The 23,667-nt window shown below is 43.1% G+C and overlaps 1 protein-coding gene across 2 annotated transcripts in view; it reads right to left on the bottom strand.

Moving 5' to 3' along the window:
* Nucleotides 1–8,894: 8,894 nt before the first annotated feature.
* Nucleotides 8,895–23,667, bottom strand: part of MYCT1 (MYC target 1) — a 38,212-nt gene continuing 23,439 nt past the window's right edge. For both annotated transcript variants that reach the window (XM_073337697.2, XM_073337699.2), the window contains exon 2: nt 8,895–10,838. In XM_073337697.2, the coding sequence (XP_073193798.1) occupies nt 10,306–10,838 (533 nt within the window). In that variant the 3' untranslated portion in view covers nt 8,895–10,305. The remainder of the gene's footprint in view (nt 10,839–23,667) is intronic.

Below are 23,667 nucleotides of genomic sequence, written 5' to 3'. Positions count from 1 at the left end.
AAGTGGAAACAGAAATAAACCTATGCACTCCATTTGTCCCTCCCACAAGATATAACGACCGGTACGTCTGCACACTAGTGATGGTGAATAACGGAGTAACTTACACTGTGTTTCTTGGTTATGCTGTTGGAGTCCTCAGGTTGTTATAATGCAACAAAATGAAGGAGATGAGTTTAGTGGGGGTTTCTCATGTTCAGTTATAACAGGCGTTTCCCCCTTAGCACAACTCATAGGAACATGTCTGTTGCAGGGCACGTCTTCTCTGTAGTGCCCCCTCCTGACCTAATGTGGCACTGCAGGCACTCCCTGCATCTGTTTCTCTTTTCTCAAGACCCACTCAGCACAGTCCAAAAGTGCATAAGACAAAATTCTGCTGTTGGGGTTCTACTTTATTATATACAAATACACTTGAAATAAAGTCTCTCCCCTTGGAGTCAGGAGTCTCACTGCCCTTCTGCTTAGGGCTCAGGCGTGAGAGTGGCCTGTTTGTGCTGGCACTGGCATTGTGCAGCTTTGCTCTCCAACTTCCCTCAGTAACTTCAGGACACCCAGCTGAGAAGTGTTCCTCCCAAATGGACACCCAGGAATGACCTTGTTCCCCTCCCTGATGCTGTGCCTTCCCCGGCAGAGGCCGTCTAGCAGTGAGAAGCAATGACCCTAAAGAGGTTCCATTGAGACTTTATTGCTGTCAGTCCCCACGTCACTGATCCATAGGTGCCATCCAGAGGTTTGAGATGTTGTGGCATTCAGAGGAAACCAGGTTTAAATAAACAACTGCACCTAAATTGCCTCTGAGGAGGCTGTGATTCAGGAGTTCTGCTCTTTGATTTTATATCACACTAAATGCCTTACAAATACTTCAGTGAAGAAAAGGTCCTCTTCAAGGTCAAGCAGGACATTGATTACTGATTAGTCACTAAGAGTTCATTCGTGAGCCCTCTTACATGCCTACACAGTGGGTGTAAGAAGCCCCTTTATGTCCATCAACAGGCAACCCATGGTGGGGGTACCATGCCTCTTTCATACCTAAACAAGAATGAAAGATGAGTAGAGTCCCCTGGTAGTGTAGCCATTTAATTAACATGCAAGAGGCATTTCAACAAGCAGCATTCAGTAGTTAGGGCACAAATTATGCTCCTAAACTTAGTCACTGGCATTATATGGTTTAGGAAATTAGGCTCTGAGTCAGAAAAGGACTTAAGCCCATGAGTAGTTCCACTGAAGTGAATAATAGGTCAAATCCTAATCCAGTCAGCCATCAATGTGACTATTCACAGGCTTAAAGTTAAGCATGTGCCTAAATGCTTTGCTGGACACACAATTTTCAACACCTTAGTCATCAACCATGTGATTAACATGCACTATTTGCAAATCTATCCCCAGTGCAGTAATATTTAAAGAACCATGCTTTTCTTTTCTTTTCTTTTCTTTTCTTTTCTTTTCTTTTCTTTTCTTTTGGTATCTACGCTATAGCTGACCCTGAAAGGAGAATGGATTTGCCATCCAGATGTATATTAACCATGGCTAAACAGCTAGCCTGAAAAGGTTCCTCCATCATTGATTTAGTCAGAGTTCACTGTCAAGCAATAAAATAAAATAAATGAATATACATATAGATATGTAATATCTACACTCCATTTCCAAATCTTTTGTAATGCGGTCAGTAGCATTTAAATCAACTGGAAGTTCAATGTCAACCAGGAGCTCTGGAGGAAGCAAGAGCACCTATTTATATCTCTTGTGATCCCAGTAAATACATTTAAATGCACTCAATGACATCAAGGACTATGAGTTATGTGACATCCTCATTTCACTAGTAAATTTATCAAGCAATATGTGGCCCTTGTGAATTGTTTTCAGACATGGATTTGTTATTGTCCCGGTGATTGACATTCCTGTCACTGTACTTTAAGACTTCACACAAATACCTGTAGACCAAAAAAACACACAGATTGAGAGAGAGAAAATATTTAGCAGACTGTGTGAGCGAAAATGCTGTTTAACCCTTCATGGAAGAAAATAAAATGAGCGCATTTTATATACTAGTCACAGACCAGAACTAAGTTCATTTGCAATTAACAGGAGATAATACCGTGCTCCTCATATCACTCACAGACTTATGCCTTCTTGAGCCTACTTCTTAGACTGTAAGTGGCTCTGCCAGTTCAAATTCACTGCCTGCCTGAACTAATAATGAGGCTCCCAAGCTGCAAGAATGCAGAGCGGTGAACAAACTCTGGAAGGATAGCATGCATCTTAGTTGATGCTTGATGGCTGCCTACCCTTGCTCCCTGCCTCCATGGACTCAGGATCTGGCACACAGATTGTGTTTCCATGGAGATCAGGATCGTCAGATGCCAAGTGAAGATCCTCTCACCTCCTTCTGGACCTCTGTGGATTCGGACTGTGGAATGGCAGAGTAACTTTTCAGTACCCCTATTGTACTAGCGGTTTCAAATTAGTCAGGCTCACATGCAGCTGCCCTCAGTGAGTACATCTACACAGTAAGCGGCAGGGAGTGGAGGAGTGAGCTTCTGAGCCTGTCAAGGCTGATTCCCCACTTTGGCACTTTGAGTGCAGAAAGTGGGGGCCCGCAAGGATTCTAAAAATTAATACTTGCCACTCCAGGCTTGTATTAAACTCCCAAGGTTACAGCTTCTCTCTGACCTTGGATGGGTAGATGCTGCCACCACCCAAATGCAAAAAACCCCTTTGAACACAGGAAGGCACACTTGGGAATTCCTCCCTGTGGGGTACCCTCAAGCCCTTTCACCCCCATGCGGGGGAACAGGTGAGAAAGAAAACTAAGGAAATCAGCTGTTGCCACCAGCTAATTAAACAACATATGTACAAACCTCTTAGGACACAATAACCCAATCCTGTTCTTAAAAAAGGTAAATTTTATTAAAAACAAAAAGAAAGAAAATACAGCTAAAAACTCAGACTATTGCTAGATTTTAAAAAAGAACCACTTATACAGATTAAGCATTAAAATAACTTTCTTGAGGTTCAGCTTAAAGGTTACAAGCAAACAAAAGCACCTGGGGTTAGCACAGAGGAGCCCACAAGCCTTACAGAAATAAAAAGAGATAAACCTAATCACGTCTTCTTAGACATTTCCTGATGTACTTACATATCTGGGGTTTCAGATAAGTAGTTTCTAGGTATGAGTTGATGATTTTTCACAACTGGCGCAAGCTTATTACAGCATTGCTGCTCTGTGTCTCTTCTCTGGAGAAAACAACAACAACCAGACAAAGGGAAAGTTTTTTCCCAATTTTTAAAAGTTCTAGCCTTCTCACTGGCTCTTAAGGTCAGGTGCCACTCCCTTCCTTTTACCTATTGGCTTTTTTAACCCTTTACAGGTAAGGCAAGTAGAGAACAGCTACTAAGAGGGATTTTGTAGCTAACTGACTGGCTGTCCATAAGAGGGAGCTACCCCTCTCCCCTTCATTTATCACAGAGCCCACGTTACAATAGCTACACAGCTATTTTTAGTACAGTAGAGCAAGCCCTGCTAGCGTGAATCTGTCAACCCGAGCTCAGAGCCTTGCTGCTGTGGGCTGTGCAGGCCTATCCATGGGACTAGGAGGCCATAATGGTCGTTAGGGTTTGGTGCAAATAAGTTAAAATTACAAAAAGAGAAACGTAAAGGAAGATGGTTGTGTGATGGTAGTAGAACCAAGGAATCTGTGAATTTAATGCATAACAAGAAACATTAATAAAATATTATTAATTTAATGCAAATTATCAATATTTTCACTAATTGGTAATTTTTTTACTTGTGTGAGGATATTGGAACATATGACCTTTTCAATTCCAGTTAAACCAGTAGAGTGGTCCAATCAAAGGCCCTGATCCCACAATTCACTGTTTGTAGGCATACTACTGTTTCTGTAAAGAGCTTGAGGAGTCCTGTTTCAAAATAGTTTGTGATCCTGTTATTAAAGACTGTATCATGAATGCTTCTGCAGGAGACATCTTGTTTTATTCAGGATGCTCATAAATATCTGAATGCTGAATTATTATGTCATGGATTCACCAGGATTTTGCAAGGCAATTCAAAGCTTTACGAAATGACTGTCCATACCATTTTATGGCATGTACCCAAGTTCTTACAGAAAAAAAAAATACAGTGCTTCAAAACTGGCAAACTAATTCAGAAGGGTTTATCAAACAATGCAGCTAATACATTTCACAAACTGATTCTTTGGTGCCACCTTTTCTATTGCTTGCCAAAGCAACAAAAAATTAGGTCTGAGGAAGACCTCTGGATTTTTACCAACACTTTGACAGAATCCGGAGAGAGAAGGATTCTGAACTGCCTGGTGTCATGAGAAATATCAGTTTTTTAAATCACTCTAAAAATAGTCTCTATTTAAATGGTACACTTGAAATTCTTTTAACTATCATGGCATAATGAATTTTCCAGGGAATTTTGTGCTTTTGAGAACACTGACAGTAGGAGCTATTTAATTTATCCTCAGAACACATGTAGCTTGGGGAGAGAAAACTTCCTCACTCTGACTCACCAGTGTGCCTCAGCCCAGTTCTAGAAGGACCATATGCAGAGTTGAGGGAGTAATGTAGTCTTGAGGTGCCTCTAATCATTGATGGCTTCACTGATATTATCCAAAAGGCTGTAAATTAGTGCCAACTATAATTTTCACACCTGTCCACTGGGAACAGCTTGGGTATCATTCCCTTTTTTCACGTAAGTCACCAAAGTGCTGCCATCTGGCAATGACTTTGGGTCACTACAGACGTGGGTCTGGATTTGACCGGGGAGGTCTAGAGGTGAACGGTTTCTTGTCTAATTGCCAATAGTCTGAGCCATCCTACCACCCCAGTCAAGCCTTACTTAAACCAAATGGCTACTCAGCACCAGTATTTCTATTGTTTAGTGTCTATAAGGGCAAAATTGGCCTGTTTTTGCTGCTGAACAAAGAAAATCCTGTTTTCAGTGCCTGTTGCCATTTCATCCTGTCTGTACAACAGAAGACAAAACTGGCTTACAATCGTACGTCAGCAGAGTCTGTTTCATGCTTGTCATGCATCTGCCACCATCACGTAGCAGCAAGTGGCAATGTAACAAGCATCAAACCTTTCTAGATGAGGTACAAGGAGGAGTGTGCTTAGTGAAACTGCTGTACTTTTGTAAGCGATTTGTTACTATTCATTAATTTCTGCTTGCACTGGACTGGTGAGTGGCCCATAGAACATTGAGCTCTCATTCAGGCTGTTTACTTGGACTGTACCCTCTTTGGGGCAGGGATGGTCTTGTCCCTCTGTGTGTGTGTATAACACCTAGCACAATGGGGCCACAGTCCTTGACTGTGGCTGCTGGTGGTATTATAAATAGTCAATTGCTGAAGTAATAATTCCCAGATTTTAGAAAGACTAGGGGGACAGTAGATGAGGGAGAGAATGCTGAGGGGATGACGGAATGAGGACGTGATCGGGGAATGATACTCAGGGTGCTGAGGAAGACTTTTCCCCTCCTGTTCTCTGAGGTTCAAGAAAAGCTGCTGGCAGCCCATTCCAGTCCTGAGGTGAGGTCTACACATTTGAAAGGGATTAATGATCCTGCTCGATGAAAAGTGCTACAGAAATAAAAATCTATGTTGTTGTTGTTACTCCGAATTGTAGCCCACATGCAATTAAGATTTTGTCCTTATCACCAGTTTTTGAAAAGGTAAATAGGCATGGAAGCCAGCCCCTTTGCAAATCAGGTCACTTTTGTCAAGGTGCAGAAAAAAAAAAAAAGATTTAGGTGCCTAACGTTAGGCACCTACATTTGAAACGGTTGGACAAAGTTGATTTATGGTCCTCCTCTCTGTAAAGTACATCAACACTCTTCTTTAATCTGTTTTGGATATGGTAGAGGTAAATTTCCTATTAGTGTTTCCTTTCTTTTCTCCAGAAGCTGCAGTGCATCACAGACATTGTCTAATTTTATAAAGTACCTATAGGTCAGGGATCTGGCATGTGTCATTTCATTTCTGAGTGGACATTTCCAGTAAATGTAGTTTTCAGTTTATAAATTTTCAGATGAGATGTCAAGATGACTAAAAAACTTCATGGTAAATCGCAAGTGAACTTTAAAAATTTGATTTGGCAAAGACATGCCACGTTCAGAGAAGTAGTATTATAATCCAGTAGATGTCTGAATGAGCAATCTGAAATTCTTCAGTAAGAAAAGGTCAAGGAATATAGTGGAAACCACTTGTGTTAATACCTTGGAATGGCATTAATCTGTTCTCTGCATGAAACATGGACAATAGCTTCTGTGTATGATTTAAGGTATGGACAGTGTTTCATTTTAAGAAAAGAAGAGGAAGCATCGTCTAGTGTTTAAAAAGTGCAGGACTGGGGTCAAGATATCTGAGTTCTAGTCAAAGCTCTGCCAGTGACTTCCTGTGTGACTCTAGGCAAGTCTCTTAATCTCTCTGTGCTTCACTTCCCCCACTGTAAAATGGTATAAGTAATGATTACCTACTGTCCAGAATTATGAGGCTTATTAATTCATTATTTGAGGGTGCATTGAGATCTTCCTATAGAAAATGCTATTGTACAAGGTCAGTACAATATCTCTGAAAAGAATGACCCCCCTGAAAAAGCCCTCCTGCACCATGACAGAAGGTGAAAAGCACTAATAATTTCACCTATTTTTTTAAACATAAAACACCTCATTAAACATTGACTTGATAGAGACTACTCGTGCTTCAATGTATGCTTACCCACTTTCCTGGATCAAGGACATACTGCTCAAAACCCTGCCAGTTCGAACTCCTTTGAGCATATTTCTTAGAAAGATATCCAATCCTGATTTAAAGACTTAAGGTGACAGAGAATCTACTGCATACTGTGGCTCCAGTTAATTACTCTCACTGTTAAACATTTGAGCCTTGTTTCCCATTAGAATTTTTTTAGTATCAGGTTCTAGCCACTGGATCTTATTATCATAGAATAAATGCTGAACTTGACACTATTTATATAACTTTTCCAGCTCTTTATGTCTGCTTTCTACAGCAAGGATTTTACATATAAATTAGTTCTTTCACATGTAAAATGTAGCTTAAGGAAAATCATGCAGTACAGATTATAATTTCTACCTTTATTTCACATTTCAAAGTCTCCACAATGCTTACAAAATATTCATATCCATTATTGTTTAAGCTGTTAGTTAAGCAGCTGACTTCCAAATTGGTTATGCACAAAATATTTCAAATTTTTAACTCCTCTAATCCAGGGAATGTAAAACAGTTTTTGTGTCCAATGAAGATTTCAAGAGAAAAAAATACAGTACATTATAGCTTTTCTTCCTATATTACTTACTAAATATAGTGTAATACAAGGAATAATATATCATGTAAAGCTCTATTGCAAATCCTGCATTTATAACCCATAAGTACATATTCAGTTATTTTAAAATTATTTCTCTGTGAAGGAATTTCTAACACCTTGGTTACATACTGTGGACCAAATCCTCCTTGCTGTTCTCATTCAAGTAGACCACTAAAGTCAATGAGCAAGGGGGGCAGGGTTAGATGCAATTTTTCATGGGCATGTTACAACAGATGCCATTATCTGCAAGAGAGATACTGTGTAAGCCTTTAGAGTAGAGTGAAGCCTACTGTAAATCTAAATAAAAACAATAAGAGATCTAATACAATAATAGAACTGATTGCTGTATTATGGGAAAGGGTAAATAACACTTCTCTCTTCACTATTTTAGGGCCATATCCTGCCATCACTGGAGTCAGATGGCATTTTCAGATCTAGTAGTGTTCTCAGTTTACTCTAATCCATACTTTCTAAAATAAAATGCTGTATGCAATCTGTATGGACAATGCGGAGCTCTAGCAATCAGGTTTAACTTCTTAAAATGAAAAAAAGCCAGTCTGTCTGATACATTCAAATTAGTTTGCCTTTACAGTTAGAAAGCTGGACAGGTTGTTTAGAATTAATAGTAATGGTTGCAAAGAGAAAATAGCAGGTTTAGAGACTGCAGTGATAAGAGCAGTTATGGTTACTCTGGGCCCATTCATGAGAGGGGCTGAGCACTGCAATGCAATGCTGACCGTGGAGGAAGTTTAAGGTGTTATCCACTTTGTCTGTTCCTGAGAGCTGCTCCCATTAACTACAACTGTGGTTGCAGGTCCTCAGTAGATGCACAGAATCAGGCCCTCTAAGGATCAGGCCCACTGTAACTAATACCTCTTCCCCTAACCCTCCGTAAGAGCCAAAAAGTTCTTAATCAGCCAGGAATGGTAGCATTGCACAGCAGCAGGGCTGGATTAAGGCAGGGGCTTTAAGGGGGGGGAGGGGCCTGCAAAAATAAATCACAGGCAGCGATCTCCGGGCCCCTAAAAGAGGTGCTCAGGCAGGCTGCCTGCCTGCCATAGCCCTGCACCACTTCCGGAAGCGGCCAGCCGCTGGCACGTCTCTGCGGCCCCTGGCGCAGGGAGGTGAGGAGGGGAAGGAGGCGGCTCCATGTGCTGCCCCTGTCCCCAGCACCATCCCCGCAGCTCCCATTGGCTGGTTCCTGGCCAATGGGAGCTGTGGGGAGGTGGCACTTGCGGGGACAGCACTTGTGGGCGCAGGCAGCATACGGAGACCCGCTGCCCGCCTCCAAGGGGCGCTCAGAGACAGGCTAGCAGCCAGCCGCTTCTGGGAGCAGTGTGGGGCTATGGCCGGCAGGCAGGCATCCTGAGCCCTGCTGCACTGCCGGCCAGAAGCCACCTGTGGTAAGCACCTCCCAGCTGGAGCCTGCACCTCACACCCCCTTCTGCACCCCAACCCCCTGCCCCAGATCAGAATCCTCTGCTGCACCCAAACTCCCTCCCAAACCCGCACCACCTCTGCACCCCAACCCCCTGCCCCAGCCCCCTCCTGCACCAAACTCCCTCTGAGGAAAAAGACTTGTATACAGGGGTTCCACACAATCTAATAGCCCCTGGCCCACAGGAGAGTTAATCCGGCCCTGCACAGCAGGTGAAATGCCCTTCTCTGTGTTCAAGTCTGAGACTATCCACCATGGAAATGATCCAGCTCCCGTTGCAGTCAATGGGAGTGGAATCAGGCTCCATGTGTCTGTGCTATCTTCGTTGCTCCCAAGCCTGGACTTCTCACATGTGAATACAATCAGTCACCGCTAAGCCTGTGGGCCAGCATGTTATAATAGCTCTACAGGTCTGACAGTCAAAAACAGGCGTTAATCTGTTCTAAGCATCTCCATACCCTAAAGCAGTTTCATTATTTTAGACTGAAGGCTTGACATCCTGGAGTCAATGGGAGTTTTGACATTGAATTTGGTGGGGCCAGGATTTCGCCCTAGACGTCTAAGAAATTTTGTTTTAGCAAAATGCAGGATTTCACTGTATTATACATCAGGAAGGATGAAACGTTAGTACAAACTGAAAAACAATTTAAAGAAAGGAAATGAGTATTCCCATAGAAAAACAGGAAGCTCAAATAAAAAACAGTTGCCATTCATGTTGTTTATCTTAGGGACCAAGACTAGTATCCTTGTAACCTTATAGGGTAATAAAATGTGACCCCTGTTAGGTTGCAGGACGAAGTCCTTTTATAGAGTTATTCCTTTTTAATGTCAGTTAGAAATTTCTCCCATGGCACAAATGTTGGGACACTCCATCTTTTTTTGCCATATTTTTGGGAATTTGTGGTAAACAGGACTGGCCTGTGGTCATTTGGAGCCCCCTACAAATATCAAAACAGGGGCCCTAGTACCTGCCACAAGACTGTGACACTAAAACCACTTTAAACTCTACTTCTTCCAAGGGATTCCTGAGCTATAGGAAACCCTGTGGTTCAGGAGGCATAGAACCAGCCCAGGATGTAAGAGATGAAGGAAAGTATCTAATGAAAACTTAAGACTCACAGACAAATGTATAAGAACAAGATTTCTAACAAACATAATGAATGGGTGAACTTTGCAGGAAATTAATAAGCGATTATCAACAAATGGTTCCTAATGTGGCTCATTTAAGTTGCCAGTTTTGTAGCCTGCAGAAGTTTCTTTCTTCTAAACTAAAAGCCTTACAATGATTACAGATTAAAGGTATAATATAAATTCAGAATTACACTGCAGACCAGTTCAGTTGGGGCTGCAGGATACCACACCTTGCCCTAGCAAATCACTGTCATCTGTGCATGTCCCTTGTGTTTGCCTGCAGCATGCCACAGCACCAGGGAGCTTCCCAGAGGCCTTCAGAGCATACAGAAAATCTGCTTCAGATGATGGAGAGTCCTTCTTTTAAAGGAACAAAGAAAGACTTCAGTTCAAGAGTCTGGAAAAGCTTTAATGATGGTCTCATAGGCAGGAGGAGGTGTTTGTGTTGAATGGCAGATGCGGAGGCTGTTGTTGGACCAGTGGAATTCAGGACGAGTTAAGCTGTTGGTGGTGGTCCCCACAAGGGTAGTGGTGGTGGTGGTGGGAGACAGAGTAATCAGCTGACTGTTAGTTTCCACAGGGAGCGGAGGGCATTGCAAAAAGGGGTGGAAAGTGGAGGCTCGGAAGCTTGACTTTCTTGGGAAGGAGTTGGCTTGCTCCAGGGAGGCTTGTCGCTGGAACGTGAGGCTGGCCAGGCTGAGATTGCTACGACGTTCACAGCTGTTGTTACGGTAGAATCCAGTCCTGTTGGCAGCATGGCCCTGAGAAGCAGGTCTGGAACGGCGGCTAGAGATTGATGAGCTCCACTGTGAAATGTGCGCACTGGCTCTGCGACGGGACAGGCAAGTAAACAAAGCCCAGATTATCCCTCCAATCACCAATCCAATCACCATGGACACCGAGAAGGCTATTATCATCTGACCTAAAACACAGAAAATAAACATCAAGGTTGCTTTATTTACCATACAGACTATTCAGTCTAGAAAATGAATTTGATATGGCAGGCTTCTTAAAACGTGCCCAAACAATAAGGATTAAAGATGTTCGTTTAGTGACATTACAGAGGGCACATGCAACTTGTAATTATGGTGCAATAGAAACACAGGGTTTGATGCTGATCTCACTGACACTAGTTTTTAACAGTGTGACTCCAGTCAGTAACTCCTGTTTGATACCAAAGAGAGCAAGGGAAGACTGAAAGTGGCAGGTACTCATGACCTTGCAGGAGGCTGTTAGTACCTATTACAATCAGATGCAGACCAGATGTACCGTTCTACCGGAAAAGCACTGAGATTACTTTGGTCAGAGGTGGCCACTGAAACACAAAAAGCTGATGGACCTTTCCCTCCTCCTGACCCCCAGTTTTGGGGACATATAAATGTCAAGCTGTCATTGCACAAAGTGTAAATTTCTAGCCCTCTTACACATGCCTGCACTCTAATAATCAGCACTGAGAGGCTCTGGAAAATATCCTAGCTAGGATAATTTTCTTATCCACATGATCAGCAGTGTAACAGAAAAAGGATCAATTTTTTCCTCAGACATCCCCATCCATTTCTAAAAATGGGTGAGCCACTTCAGCTAACTCTTTACCTATTTCTAGAACTGAGCACAAGCAAACCTTGCACTGAGGTTCTAAAAGGTATGGTGATGTGTGTGTGAGTATAATATTTCCATTCACTTCATATGCTTTTGCATTCTCAGGTTCTAGATAGAACTAAAAATACCACAGACCTCATATGCGAGCTTATTAGATTTTCAGATATTTTGGACAAGCTCCAAATAAGCAACTGACATTTTGGAAGTTTAGGAGACCAGTCCAGATCCCTAAATATGAACATTTGGAGTTTTCCCCCTTGACTACTTCTTGCCTGTTACTTCTGCTCTCTGATATGTATGGTTCTTAGCAGCATTCCCAAATGGGGATGAACAAGTGAAGACAGGTCAGAGGATAATTGCATGGGATATTGTCTGAGAGCATTATTCCCAGCTGGGAACATTCTGGCATCTATTCAGCTCCAAAGTGGCAAAGTCTGAACACAGTCAAACTGAGACACCTTTCTGGCCCACAAACTCCTGGCAGAGCATTGTGCTGTATGGCTGACTGAGCCAAAAGTAATGTAGTTTTCCCCTGTCCAATTAATGTTAATAGGAATAGGCCAGCTACATGCAGGAGCCTGTTCTGCAACTCTCAGTTATGGAAACAGAGATCTAAATAGTTACCAGCAACATTCAGGTGAGTTCATATTCATTATACTCCATTCAAAATGCCTTCACAGAGGCACAATGCTTTACAGGGCTCCTCATTTGCATGGTGTGGGGAGCAATTTGTTATGCCCATTTATGTGTCCAAACAGCTTTCCTGGCCATTGGATAGGAGGGCAGAGCCATATCTCTTTCTAATTACTGCCCAGTTGCTCCCAGCATGAATCACCTTGAGAACAGCCCATACACTTCCACAAGTGCCAGAGGTGCCACTTGGGTAGCCATGACTCCCTCCTACTTCCCTGAACAACCACGGAAGGGTACAGTCTAGCCCTTATGATGACTTTTTGTCATCTAAACCAGAATACATGAGTGTACTTTGGGGACTGTCTGGGAATTGACTTTCTATCTAAGAGGTTTTATACTGCCACCCATCACCACAGTATCTGAGCACTTACTCTGTCCCAGTGACAGAGGCAACAGGGCATGCTGTCTCGTCAGCATTTCAGCAGCCCGGAGTCCAGCCAGTGACTATAGTGATCACTGAGCCCCGCGGAGAGGATCTGGCCCCAAATGACTATAGCCAGACATTTTTACCACCTATACATGCAAGTAAACATGTCACATTATTAAAATCATGCAGAGAAATTGACAAAATATTGAGCTCAGCACTTCAGTCCTTTCCCCAACTGTTACCCATCCAACTAGAACACTCAGCTGTTATTAAACTTCTGTGCCTTTATATGCAAATTAACAAATACAGAGTCAAAGTCCTCTATAGTGTTATTCTACTGAGGTCAGACAGACTATTGCAGTGTCTACACATTAAATCTCATTTCCTTTCACAAAGCATACATTTTAGCCTCCTCTTTTGTTACTTCAGTCATTTAGCTGGACACACAGATCCCAATCCCTCTCCCGTACACACACCCAGAACTCACCTGCTTCCACAGAAAATGTGGATGCACTGTGGCAACTCTAAAGGGTAACATTTATCCCCATGCAGTGGGCCAGCATAGAGCGTAGGCACCAATGAAGCCCTAAGGGTATGTCTACACTGCAATTTAACACCCATAGCTGGCCTGTGTCAGCTGACTTGGCCTCACGGGGCTCAGGCTAATGGGCTTGGATCCTGGGCTCTGGGACCCTGCAGTTAAACAGCCCCTTAGTCTGAGCACCATGAGCCCAAATCAGCTGATGGGACCAGCTGCGGGCTTTTTATTGCAGTGTGGACATACCCAAGGAGCTTTAGTGGGTCTTATATGGTGTATAGTCCTTGTGTTAGCCCCCTGCAAAACATGAATTTCATCCAAATGTAGTAAATACTGAAAACTGCATCTATTGATTTGTGAATCTATATCCATACATTTCCATTCTAGAATGCTCAGTCATCAAAAGCAACAAGTACATTAGAGAAAGTATTACAATGCTTCACTCTAGCAGAACTTGCCACACCTGGGTTTTTGGGGCATTGGTGGCTTTACACAAATTACTGTGACCTCCACGCAGTCTCTCAGAAGAGCTAGAGCAGCCTCAAGCTCTAACTTGCCCTGGCAGATAGTGTCTCCTAAGGAGCTGTGATCAGGGGGCCTGTATGGGCCATGCTGAGAATGCTACACTCAGGGCAGAATGCAAGGAATGGGGCAGAAAATCCCCCAACTGGTGGTTTATTCAATTATTAGATTCACCAAGCCAATAACAAAACAGCTTCTGTAATACCACACTTGTCACCAAGAAGCCAAACACAGTCCCCTTTAAGCATTCCAGCCCTTGACTTCCATCTAGACACTCAAGTCTAATATAATGAGAGGTTATTTAAAACCTGATTCACCATATGTGAAGTCCACCAATCCCAAAAGACCAGAGACTTATCTCCAGGTCAATATGAGTCTCAGATCTTACCCAAAAAGAAAAGGAGGACTTATGGCACCTTAGAGACTAATAAATTTATTTGAGCATAAGCTTTCGTGAGCTACAGCTCACCTCATCGGATGCATTCAGTGGAAAATACAGTGGGGAGATTTATATACACAGAGAACGTGAAACAATGGGTGTTACCATACAAAAAGAAAAGGAGTACTTGTGGCACCTTAGAGACTAACCAATTTATTAGAGCATAAGCTTTCGTGAGCTACAGCTCACTTCATCAGATGCATATCGTGGAAACTGCAGCAGACTTTATATATACACAGAGAATATGAAACAATACCTCCTCCCACCCCACTGTCCTGCTGGTAATAGCTTATCTAAAGTGATCATCAGGTGGGCCATTTCCAGCACAAATCCAGGTTTTCTCACCCTCCACCCCCCCACACAAATTCACTCTCCTGCTGGTGATAGCCCATCCAAAGTGACAACTCTTTACACAATGTGCATGACAATCAAGTTGGGCTATTTCCTGCACAAATCCAGGTTTTCTCACATCCCCCCCACCCCCCATACACACACAAACTCACTCTCCTGCTGGTAATAGCTCATCCAAACTGACTACTCTTCAAGTTTAAATCCAAGGTAAACCAGAACATCTGGGGGGGGGGGTAGGAAAAAACAAGAGGAAACAGGCTACCTTGCATAATGACTTAGCCACTCCCAGTCTCTATTTAAGCCTAAATTAATAGTATCCAATTTGCAAATGAATTCCAATTCAGCAGTTTCTCGCTGGAGTCTGGATTTGAAGTTTTTTTGTTTTAAGATAGCGACCTTCAAGTCTGTGATTGCGTGACCAGAGAGATTGAAGTGTTCTCCGACTGGTTTATGAATGTTATAATTCTTGACATCTGATTTGTGTCCATTTATTCTTTTACGTAGAGACTGTCCAGTTTGACCAATGTACATGGCAGAGGGGCATTGCTGGCACATGATGGCATATATCACATTGGTGGATGTGCAGGTATACGAGCCTCTGATAGTGTGACTGATGTTATTAGGCCCTGTGATGGTGTCCCCTGAATAGATATGTGGGCACAATTGGCAACGGGCTTTGTTGCAAGGATAAGTTCCTGGGTTAGTAGTTCTGTTGTGTGGTATGTGGTTGTTGGTGAGTATTTGCTTCAGGTTGCGGGGCTGTCTGTAGACAAGGACTGGCCTGTCTCCCAAGATTTGTGAGAGTGTTGGGTCATCCTTTAGGATAGGTTGTAGATCCTTAATAATGCGTTGGAGGGGTTTTAGTTGGGGGCTGAAGGTGACGGCTAGTGGCGTTCTGTTATTTTCTTTGTTAGGCCTGTCCTGTAGTAGGTAACTTCTGGGAACTCTTCTGGCTCTATCAATCTGTTTCTTTACTTCTGCAGGTGGGTATTGTAGTTGTAAGAAAGCTTGACAGAGATCTTGTAGGTGTTTGTCTCTGTCTGAGGGGTTGGAGCAAATGCGGTTGTATCGCAGAGCTTGGCTGTAGACGATGGATCGTGTGGTGTGGTCAGGGTGAAAGCTGGAGGCATGCAGGTAGGAATAGCGGTCAGTAGGTTTCCGGTATAGGGTGGTGTTTATGTGACCATTGTTTATTAGCACTGTAGTGTCCAGGAAGTGGATCTCTTGTGTGGACTGGACCAGGCTGAGGTTGGTGGTGGGATGGAAATTGTTGAAATCATGGTGGAATTCCTCAAGGGCTTCTTTTCCATGGGTCCAGATGATGAAGATGTCATCAATATAGCGCAAGTAGAGTAGGGGCTTTAGGGGACGAGAGCTGAGGAAGCGTTGTTCTAAATCAGCCATAAAAATGTTGGCATACTGTGGGGCCATGCGGGTACCCATAGCAGTGCCGCTGATCTGAAGGTATACATTGTCCCCAAATGTGAAATAGTTATGGGTAAGGACAAAGTCACAAAGTTCAGCCACCAGGTTAGCCGTGACATTATCGGGGATAGTGTTCTTGACGGCTTGTAGTCCATCTTTGTGTGGAATGTTGGTGTAGAGGGCTTCTACATCCATAGTGGCCAGGATGGTGTTATCAGGAAGATCACTGATGGATTGAAGTTTCCTCAGGAAGTCAGTGGTGTCTCAAAGGTAGCTGGGAGTGCTGGTAGCGTAGGGCCTGAGGAGGGAGTCTACATAGCCAGACAATCCTGCTGTCAGGGTGCCAATGCCTGAGATGATGGGGCGCCCAGGATTTCCAGGTTTATGGATCTTGGGTAGTAGATAGAATATCCCAGGTCGGGGTTCCAGGGGTGTGTCTGTGCGGATTTGATCTTGTGCTTTTTCTGGAAGTTTCTTGAGCAAATGCTGTAGTTGCTTTTGGTAACTCTCAGTGGGATCAGAGGGTAATGGCTTGTAGAAACTCGTGTTGGAGAGCTGCCGAGCAGCCTCTTGTTCATATTCCGACCTATTCATGATGACAACAGCACCTCCTTTGTCAGCCTTTTTGATTATGATGTCAGAGTTGTTTCTGAGGCTGTGGATGGCATTGCGTTCCGCATGGCTGAGGTTATGGGGCAAGTGATGCTGCTTTTCCACAATTTCAGCCTGTGCACGTCGGCGGAAGCACTCTATGTAGAAGTCCAGTCTGCTGTTTCGACCTTCAGGAGGAGTCCACCTAGAATCCCTCTTTCTGTAGTGTTGGTAGGGAGACCTCTGTGGATTAGTATGCTGTTCAGAAGTATTTTGGAAATATTCCTTGAGTCGGAGACGTCGAAAATAGGATTCTAGGTCACCACAGAACTGTATCATGTTCGTGGGGGTGGAGGGGCAGAAGGAGAGGCCCCGAGATAGAACAGCTGCTTCTGCTGGGCTGAGAGTATAGTTGGATAGGTTAACAATATTGCTAGGTGGGTTGAGGGAACCATTGCTGTGGCCCCTTGTAGCATGCACATTTGGGGACAATGTATACCTTCAGATCAGCGGCACTGCTATGGGTACCCGCATGGCCCCACAGTATGCCAACATTTTTATGGCTGATTTAGAACAACGCTTCCTCAGCTCTCGTCCCCTAAAGCCCCTACTCTACTTGCGCTATATTGATGACATCTTCATCATCTGGACCCATGGAAAAGAAGCCCTTGAGGAATTCCACCATGATTTCAACAATTTCCATCCCACCACCAACCTCAGCCTGGTCCAGTCCACACAAGAGATCCACTTCCTGGACACTACAGTGCTAATAAACAATGGTCACATAAACACCACCCTATACCGGAAACCTACTGACCGCTATTCCTACCTGCATGCCTCCAGCTTTCACCCTGACCACACCACACGATCCATCGTCTACAGCCAAGCTCTGCGATACAACCGCATTTGCTCCAACCCCTCAGACAGAGACAAACACCTACAAGATCTCTGTCAAGCTTTCTTACAACTACAATACCCACCTGCAGAAGTAAAGAAACAGATTGATAGAGCCAGAAGAGTTCCCAGAAGTTACCTACTACAGGACAGGCCTAACAAAGAAAATAACAGAACGCCACTAGCCGTCACCTTCAGCCCCCAACTAAAACCCCTCCAACGCATTATTAAGGATCTACAACCTATCCTAAAGGATGACCCAACACTCTCACAAATCTTGGGAGACAGGCCAGTCCTTGCCTACAGACAGCCCCGCAACCTGAAGCAAATACTCACCAACAACCACATACCACACAACAGAACCACTAACCCAGGAACTTATCCTTGCAACAAAGCCCGTTGCCAATTGTGCCCACATATCTGTTCAGGGGACACCATCACAGGGCCTAATAACATCAGTCACACTATCAGAGGCTCGTTCACCTGCACATCCACCAATGTGATATATGCCATCATGTGCCAGCAATGCCCCTCTGCCATGTACATTGGTCAAACTGGACAGTCTCTACGTAAAAGAATAAATGGACACAAATCAGATGTCAAGAATTATAACATTCATAAACCAGTCAGAGAACACTTCAATCTCTCTGGTCACGCAATCACAGACATGAAGGTCGCTATCTTAAAACAAAAAAACTTCAAATCCAGACTCCAGCGAGAAACTGCTGAATTGGAATTCATTTGCAAATTGGATACTATTAATTTAGGCTTAAATAGAGACTTGGAGTGGCTAAGTCATTATGCAAGGTAGCCTGTTTCCTCTTGTTTTTTCCTACCCCCCCCCAGATGTTCTGGTTTACCTTGGATTTAAACTTGAAGAGTGGTCAGTTTGGATGAGCTATTACCAGCAGGAGAGTGAGTTTGTGTGTGTATGGGGGGGGGGGGGGGATGTGAGAAAACCTGGATTTGTGCAGGAAATAGCCCAACTTGATTGTCATGCACATTGTGTAAAGAGTTGTCACTTTGGATGGGCTATCACCAGCAGGAGAGTGAATTTGTGTGGGGGGGTGGAGGGTGAGAAAACCTGGATTTGTGCTGGAAATGGCCCACCTGATGATCACTTTAGATAAGCTATTACCAGCAGGACAGTGGGGTGGGAGGAGGTATTGTTTCATATTCTCTGTGTATATATAAAGTCTGCTGCAGTTTCCACGATATGCATCTGATGAAGTGAGCTGTAGCTCACGAAAGCTTATGCTCTAATAAATTGGTTAGTCTCTAAGGTGCCACAAGTACTCCTTTTCTTTTTGCGAATACAGACTAACAGGGCTGTTACTCTGAAACCTGTTACCATACAGACTGTAACAAGAGAGTGATCACTTAAGGTGAGCTATTACCAGCAGGAGAGCGGGGATGGGGCGGGGAACTCTTTTCTCAGCCAATACCTTCTGCAACAGCCATTCAAACTATCAAGACAGTTCACAGGTGATTTACTATGTGGAATTACAAGCTCCCAGGGGAGATTAGGACAATAATATTATTATACCACAAGTCCCCATCTAAATGATAATATCCCCTTTTGATCTCCAAGTCAATAGAATGCAGTAATGAAGCATTATAAGACAGAAATAGAATATAGCATCTACACGTTAATTCAATCATGTTGTTAGATTGCTAATAGAATGCAGATAAACATAGACACATTTAGCTGTTACTCTTTCATTCTCTAACAATACAGGCAAACAGGTTAAAGATTCTAGTCTACTTTAACATGGCTTTGATAGATCTCTGCAAGGAATGGCCCTCTTTACCATTGCAATAACCTTTTGAAATGTCCTTAAGGGTTGCTTACAGGTGACCTAGTTTGCTGATTGTTTAACCATCACTGGCTCAGCATTACAGGAGCCAATCCACCAAGCAGGATTGCTACAGTGTAATCTTCTTCCCCATCTGCCCACCCCTGAGATGTCCGCAGCCCACCCTGGGAAGTCCCACAAAGAAGAGCAATGAGAGACCAAGGATCTGGCCCATGGTCTCAATCATATCCTGTCGACACTAGCTTTCATTGGATGGGGGCTGCAAAAGCACCAGGAGGAATCTTGCCTGATAGAGAATTCCTCCTGGAGCTCCCTGCTGCACAGGGAAGTACACCCACCTGTACACCCCTTTGGGGTATCTTGTACTTTAGGGGACACTAAGAGCAGTGCCTACACTTGGCAACTCTGGAAAGAGTGGGTAAGACTTGTTGCATCCTCCCATCCTCTGGCTCATACCTGTGGCAACTGAACTGTATTTAAAATAAATACACCATTTAATGATTTAGGGTCTAGTCCAGGCCCAAGCACAGTGCTTGCTTTGTGAGTATCTCATTTTCCTTTTGTGTGCTTAGACTCCATCAGAAAGTATAACATCCTTGTGAGCACAAGATCTACCAGCTGCATTGTGAGGTACTGAAAATTGTATTGAAATTGTTAACTCTCGCTTTAAATGCTCAGTGGGTTTTCCTGGTCCTCCATGCATGGTAGGGGGCTCTTTGTGCAATCTGGGCCTAGTAGCAGTCAGATAGCAACAGACAGGCAGCTTATATTAAGATGGGGTGAATTGTGCCTCTTTGTTTAGGGAGCAGCCTGTTTTGTCTCTCTCTGTTTTGGGTTCTTGTGTTGACAAGGCTCTAGATTTTAAGAAATAAAAATAGAGTTACAGTGCAACCTTTCAAAAATATGTTTTTATCTAACCTTTCTATGTGTATGCCATTAACATAACATGTACCACACCAAGAGGGTAAACAAAGGTTTCATTTGAAAGGCTTCAGTTTCAAATGGTACATTTTAAAAGTAACTAAGTCATTGGTGATTGACAGACCTGGGTAGCCTTGCCAGTGAATTTCCAAACTTTTCTCCAACTGAGGGCTAGATTATCCCTAGGGAGCCTCTTCATAACCCCCACCCTCTGCTTTATGTCTCATTCAAGGTCCAAGGCAGAATTCCATTCCCTGGGCTCAGAGGACTGTGGAGTTTGCTCCTTCCCTATAATCCTAGGTAGAACACTGCTCTGCCAAGGGTGGCACAGTGGAACTGGGCCCACAACTAACCCCACCCCACTAGCAAGTTGAACTGACTATCTAAATGGGGGAATATGTAGTGCCCTACAAAAAGATGTAGTAGCAGGTGTGCAAGATGCTTCCCACTGTAGCCACCTGCATGGAACTTGGAAGTTGGAACATGGGCTGCAGGAGGAAAGAGTTTTGAAAGAAACCAATTAATCAGTCAGTGTGCACATGCTGCAAATACTAGCTGAAGTTGCAGAACCTTTGTAAACAGTAGCTTTAATAAAGACGGGGGGTTGGAACAATTTGTATAGTGAGGGTGCTGAGAGCCATTGAACCAAACTGTATACCAGGGGTAGTCAATAGGCAGATTGTGGGCCAAATATGGCCCGCCAGATGTTTTTGAATGGACCCTGAAATATTTTTATTTATTATTAGCATTATTCTTATTTTTTTTATTATTTTCTCCAGAGTCTACCAAGAAATCTGGACCTTGACAAAAATAACTGACTTAACCCTGTATATCATGGAAACTTCTTCAAGCTCCCCCATACTCCAGCACCTATGAATAAAGATCCAGATTAGCTTTTCAAACGTGGAGTCCACTCATATTGTTACCTGGCACGTGAAACATCCAGAACTCCCCCTGGGGTGAGGCAGCTCCTTACTGTGGACTATAACTAAAGGACCTAATTAAAGACCATTGAAGTCAGTTGAAAGATCCCTGTTGATTTCAATGGCATTTGGAGCAGTCCCAGATACTGCAATCTACTCTAAGTTTTTGGGCCACCACATTCTTTTATTACTGTTTTATTAAAAAGGGGAATAATTTAGTAATCTTATCTGAAATTTAACAGAGGTTTTTGTTTGGGAATATTAACTCAGTGTCAGGCAGGAGAATCCTTGCTCTGAATTCAAGTGCACAGCCTGCTGTAGAGAAGGATTTATTCATGTAAGGGCAAGCCTCTATTTCTCCACAATAATTGAGAGGGACTCCCTCCCCCACTAAAATCTCACAGCAGCTGCACAGAACATAAAATAAATAAATAAATAAATTAAATGAAATGCTATGTACCAGACAAGCAAATTCTACTGTATGGAGGCTCTAGCAGATTCATGCACAGAGCACATCATGTTCAAGCTGCTTGGCTTTGGTTGGGGTGAAGGAGGATACATCAGAAAGAGTCTGTTGTACAATGAAGGATTATTTTTGCCCCTTCCCTTTTTAACTTCTTTCCCTCTCATGTTCCTGCAAGCATTTCCTCCCTTGTGCTGGGGCAGTGGATCAGCACATGTTGACGAGACAAAACTTGATTCAACCCAAAGCATGCGTGCTAGTTGGAGACTCATTTTTCCCTACTGCCCAATCCACAAACTACAGTGTTTTGAAGCTAGAAACAATGGTTGATCGGGTATTTTCACACCAGCCCATCTCAGGCATGCAAACTTACAGACTGCAAGCCAGTCAAATGGTCTTCTTCATCATAATTTTGCCTTAATGCTAAATGAAATAATCTGTGATATGGAAAACCATACTTGAGCAGGTGTTTGAAATTTAGTGTAGAACACAGACTAATGGACAAAAGATGAATTGCACCTGCATCCAATCAGCAAACTCTTAAATAACTGGAATAGAGAAACTGTGAGGATTGTGACTATTCTGCTATAATAAAGCAATCTCTTCTCAAGTGAGGTTGTCAGCCAAAGTTCATTCTGTAGTCTGATTCATGCAAGATCACAAGTAACAAACTAAATACATTTTGCTAGCACTGATGAAGTAAGGAGTTGAACCTGCTAGGGTTTGGACTTTGCTTCTAAGAAGCCCAGCAAGGTACTTGAGGCTCAGATCAATAAGCTAACCCGTGTGGCATACACCGTTGTTGTTGTATGTAGTTTGCCAAAACAACGTCCCTACAACTGACAAGTGTTTAGAATTATTTTATTCCCTGATCTTTATCACCCTCTGATTGTTTGTAACAAATCCCTGATTCAATAGACTGAGTGAATCAGTGGGTTGGCAGAATGAACCAGCTGCGATCTTTGTCATGGCAAATGTTGGAAAAGGGTCACAGTGTGGTGATGGTGAAAAGAACAGAAGTGATTGCTCGCAGCACAGACTGATTCAGGTAATGGGGACACTGGGAAAACAGATGCTGTGGAGGCTTACACAGCCGGCCTGGATGGTGGTGGGTTAAGCAGGCAGCTACTTAACACTCCTCTACCTGAAGGGTTTCTAGAAGCTTCCAGAAATAAACCATTAGCCAAACTGAGTAAATAGGAAAATCATGAGTCCCTGAGGTGGTGTTATTATGTTTGCCACCCGGAGAACAATGCTCTTGAACAGAGGTTTACATTTCATAACCAAGCCGCCTACCTAGTAACAAGATTGCCCTCTGCTGGCAATCTATACTGATGAAAGTAGAGCAGCAGATAAAATAGTTCAGAGGTTGTTATGCTAGAAGTACTCACAGCAAACATTCAGGAGATGGAGAGCACCACGACCAATACTCTATTTGGTAACTACTAGAAACTCAGGAAGATTCTGAGCTCTCTGGTGTAGACTCTTGGGTTAGTATCCTGCTCAGAGTTTGGAACGCTCGTGTGCAGGGGAAACGTTCAAACAAACTTTGTGAAGTACTGTTTACAAGGGATTTGTGACTGTTTGCATGAAACTCTACCTGTCTTACAGTTGGAGCACTAAACTTGCTTTGTAGCTACGTTACCGGTCTTTGTTCTTGATAAAAAGCTGAAAAGAAAAGTTTAAGATGCCATATGAAAATCATAAAAACCAAGTCAAAGCTCACTTGATTTCCCTAGTGACCAGCATTGAAAGGGATAATAAAGACAGAGTAATTGTAATGACCAAGAGGAAACATCTAGACATCACCATGTTTTAATTTCCTGACAGCAGCACAGTCGTTTAAAGAACTAAGCAAAGCAGTAACTGGGTCTTCTAAAGAATCCTGTGTGAAGGCAGTCATAGAAACTGTTACTTCAGGGCTTCAGCCTATTTTCCTAAACGCTACTGAAATAGCAACAAACAGTTTTCATCTGCTCACATGTGCGGTGCACAAGCCTCCAGCACAACATTGCTGTCTGTCTTGTAAAGACAGAGTTGGAGTAACATGCACTTTTAAAGAATTTAAACCAATTGAATGTACTGATACAGTGAACATAATTCCACAGTGCAATATTGAATAACCTTTTATTGTAGTAACTACTTAGCTAATAAGACTATCCTATAAAACTGACAGTAAAATCATTTACACTTTTGATAAAGTATTTA

Source organism: Lepidochelys kempii, chromosome 3, assembly GCF_965140285.1.
Source record: "Lepidochelys kempii isolate rLepKem1 chromosome 3, rLepKem1.hap1, whole genome shotgun sequence".
In the NCBI taxonomy this organism is placed as follows: domain Eukaryota; kingdom Metazoa; phylum Chordata; order Testudines; family Cheloniidae; genus Lepidochelys; species Lepidochelys kempii.
Note: the sequence above shows the minus strand (reverse complement) of the source record. Positions and strands in the feature narration are given on the sequence as shown.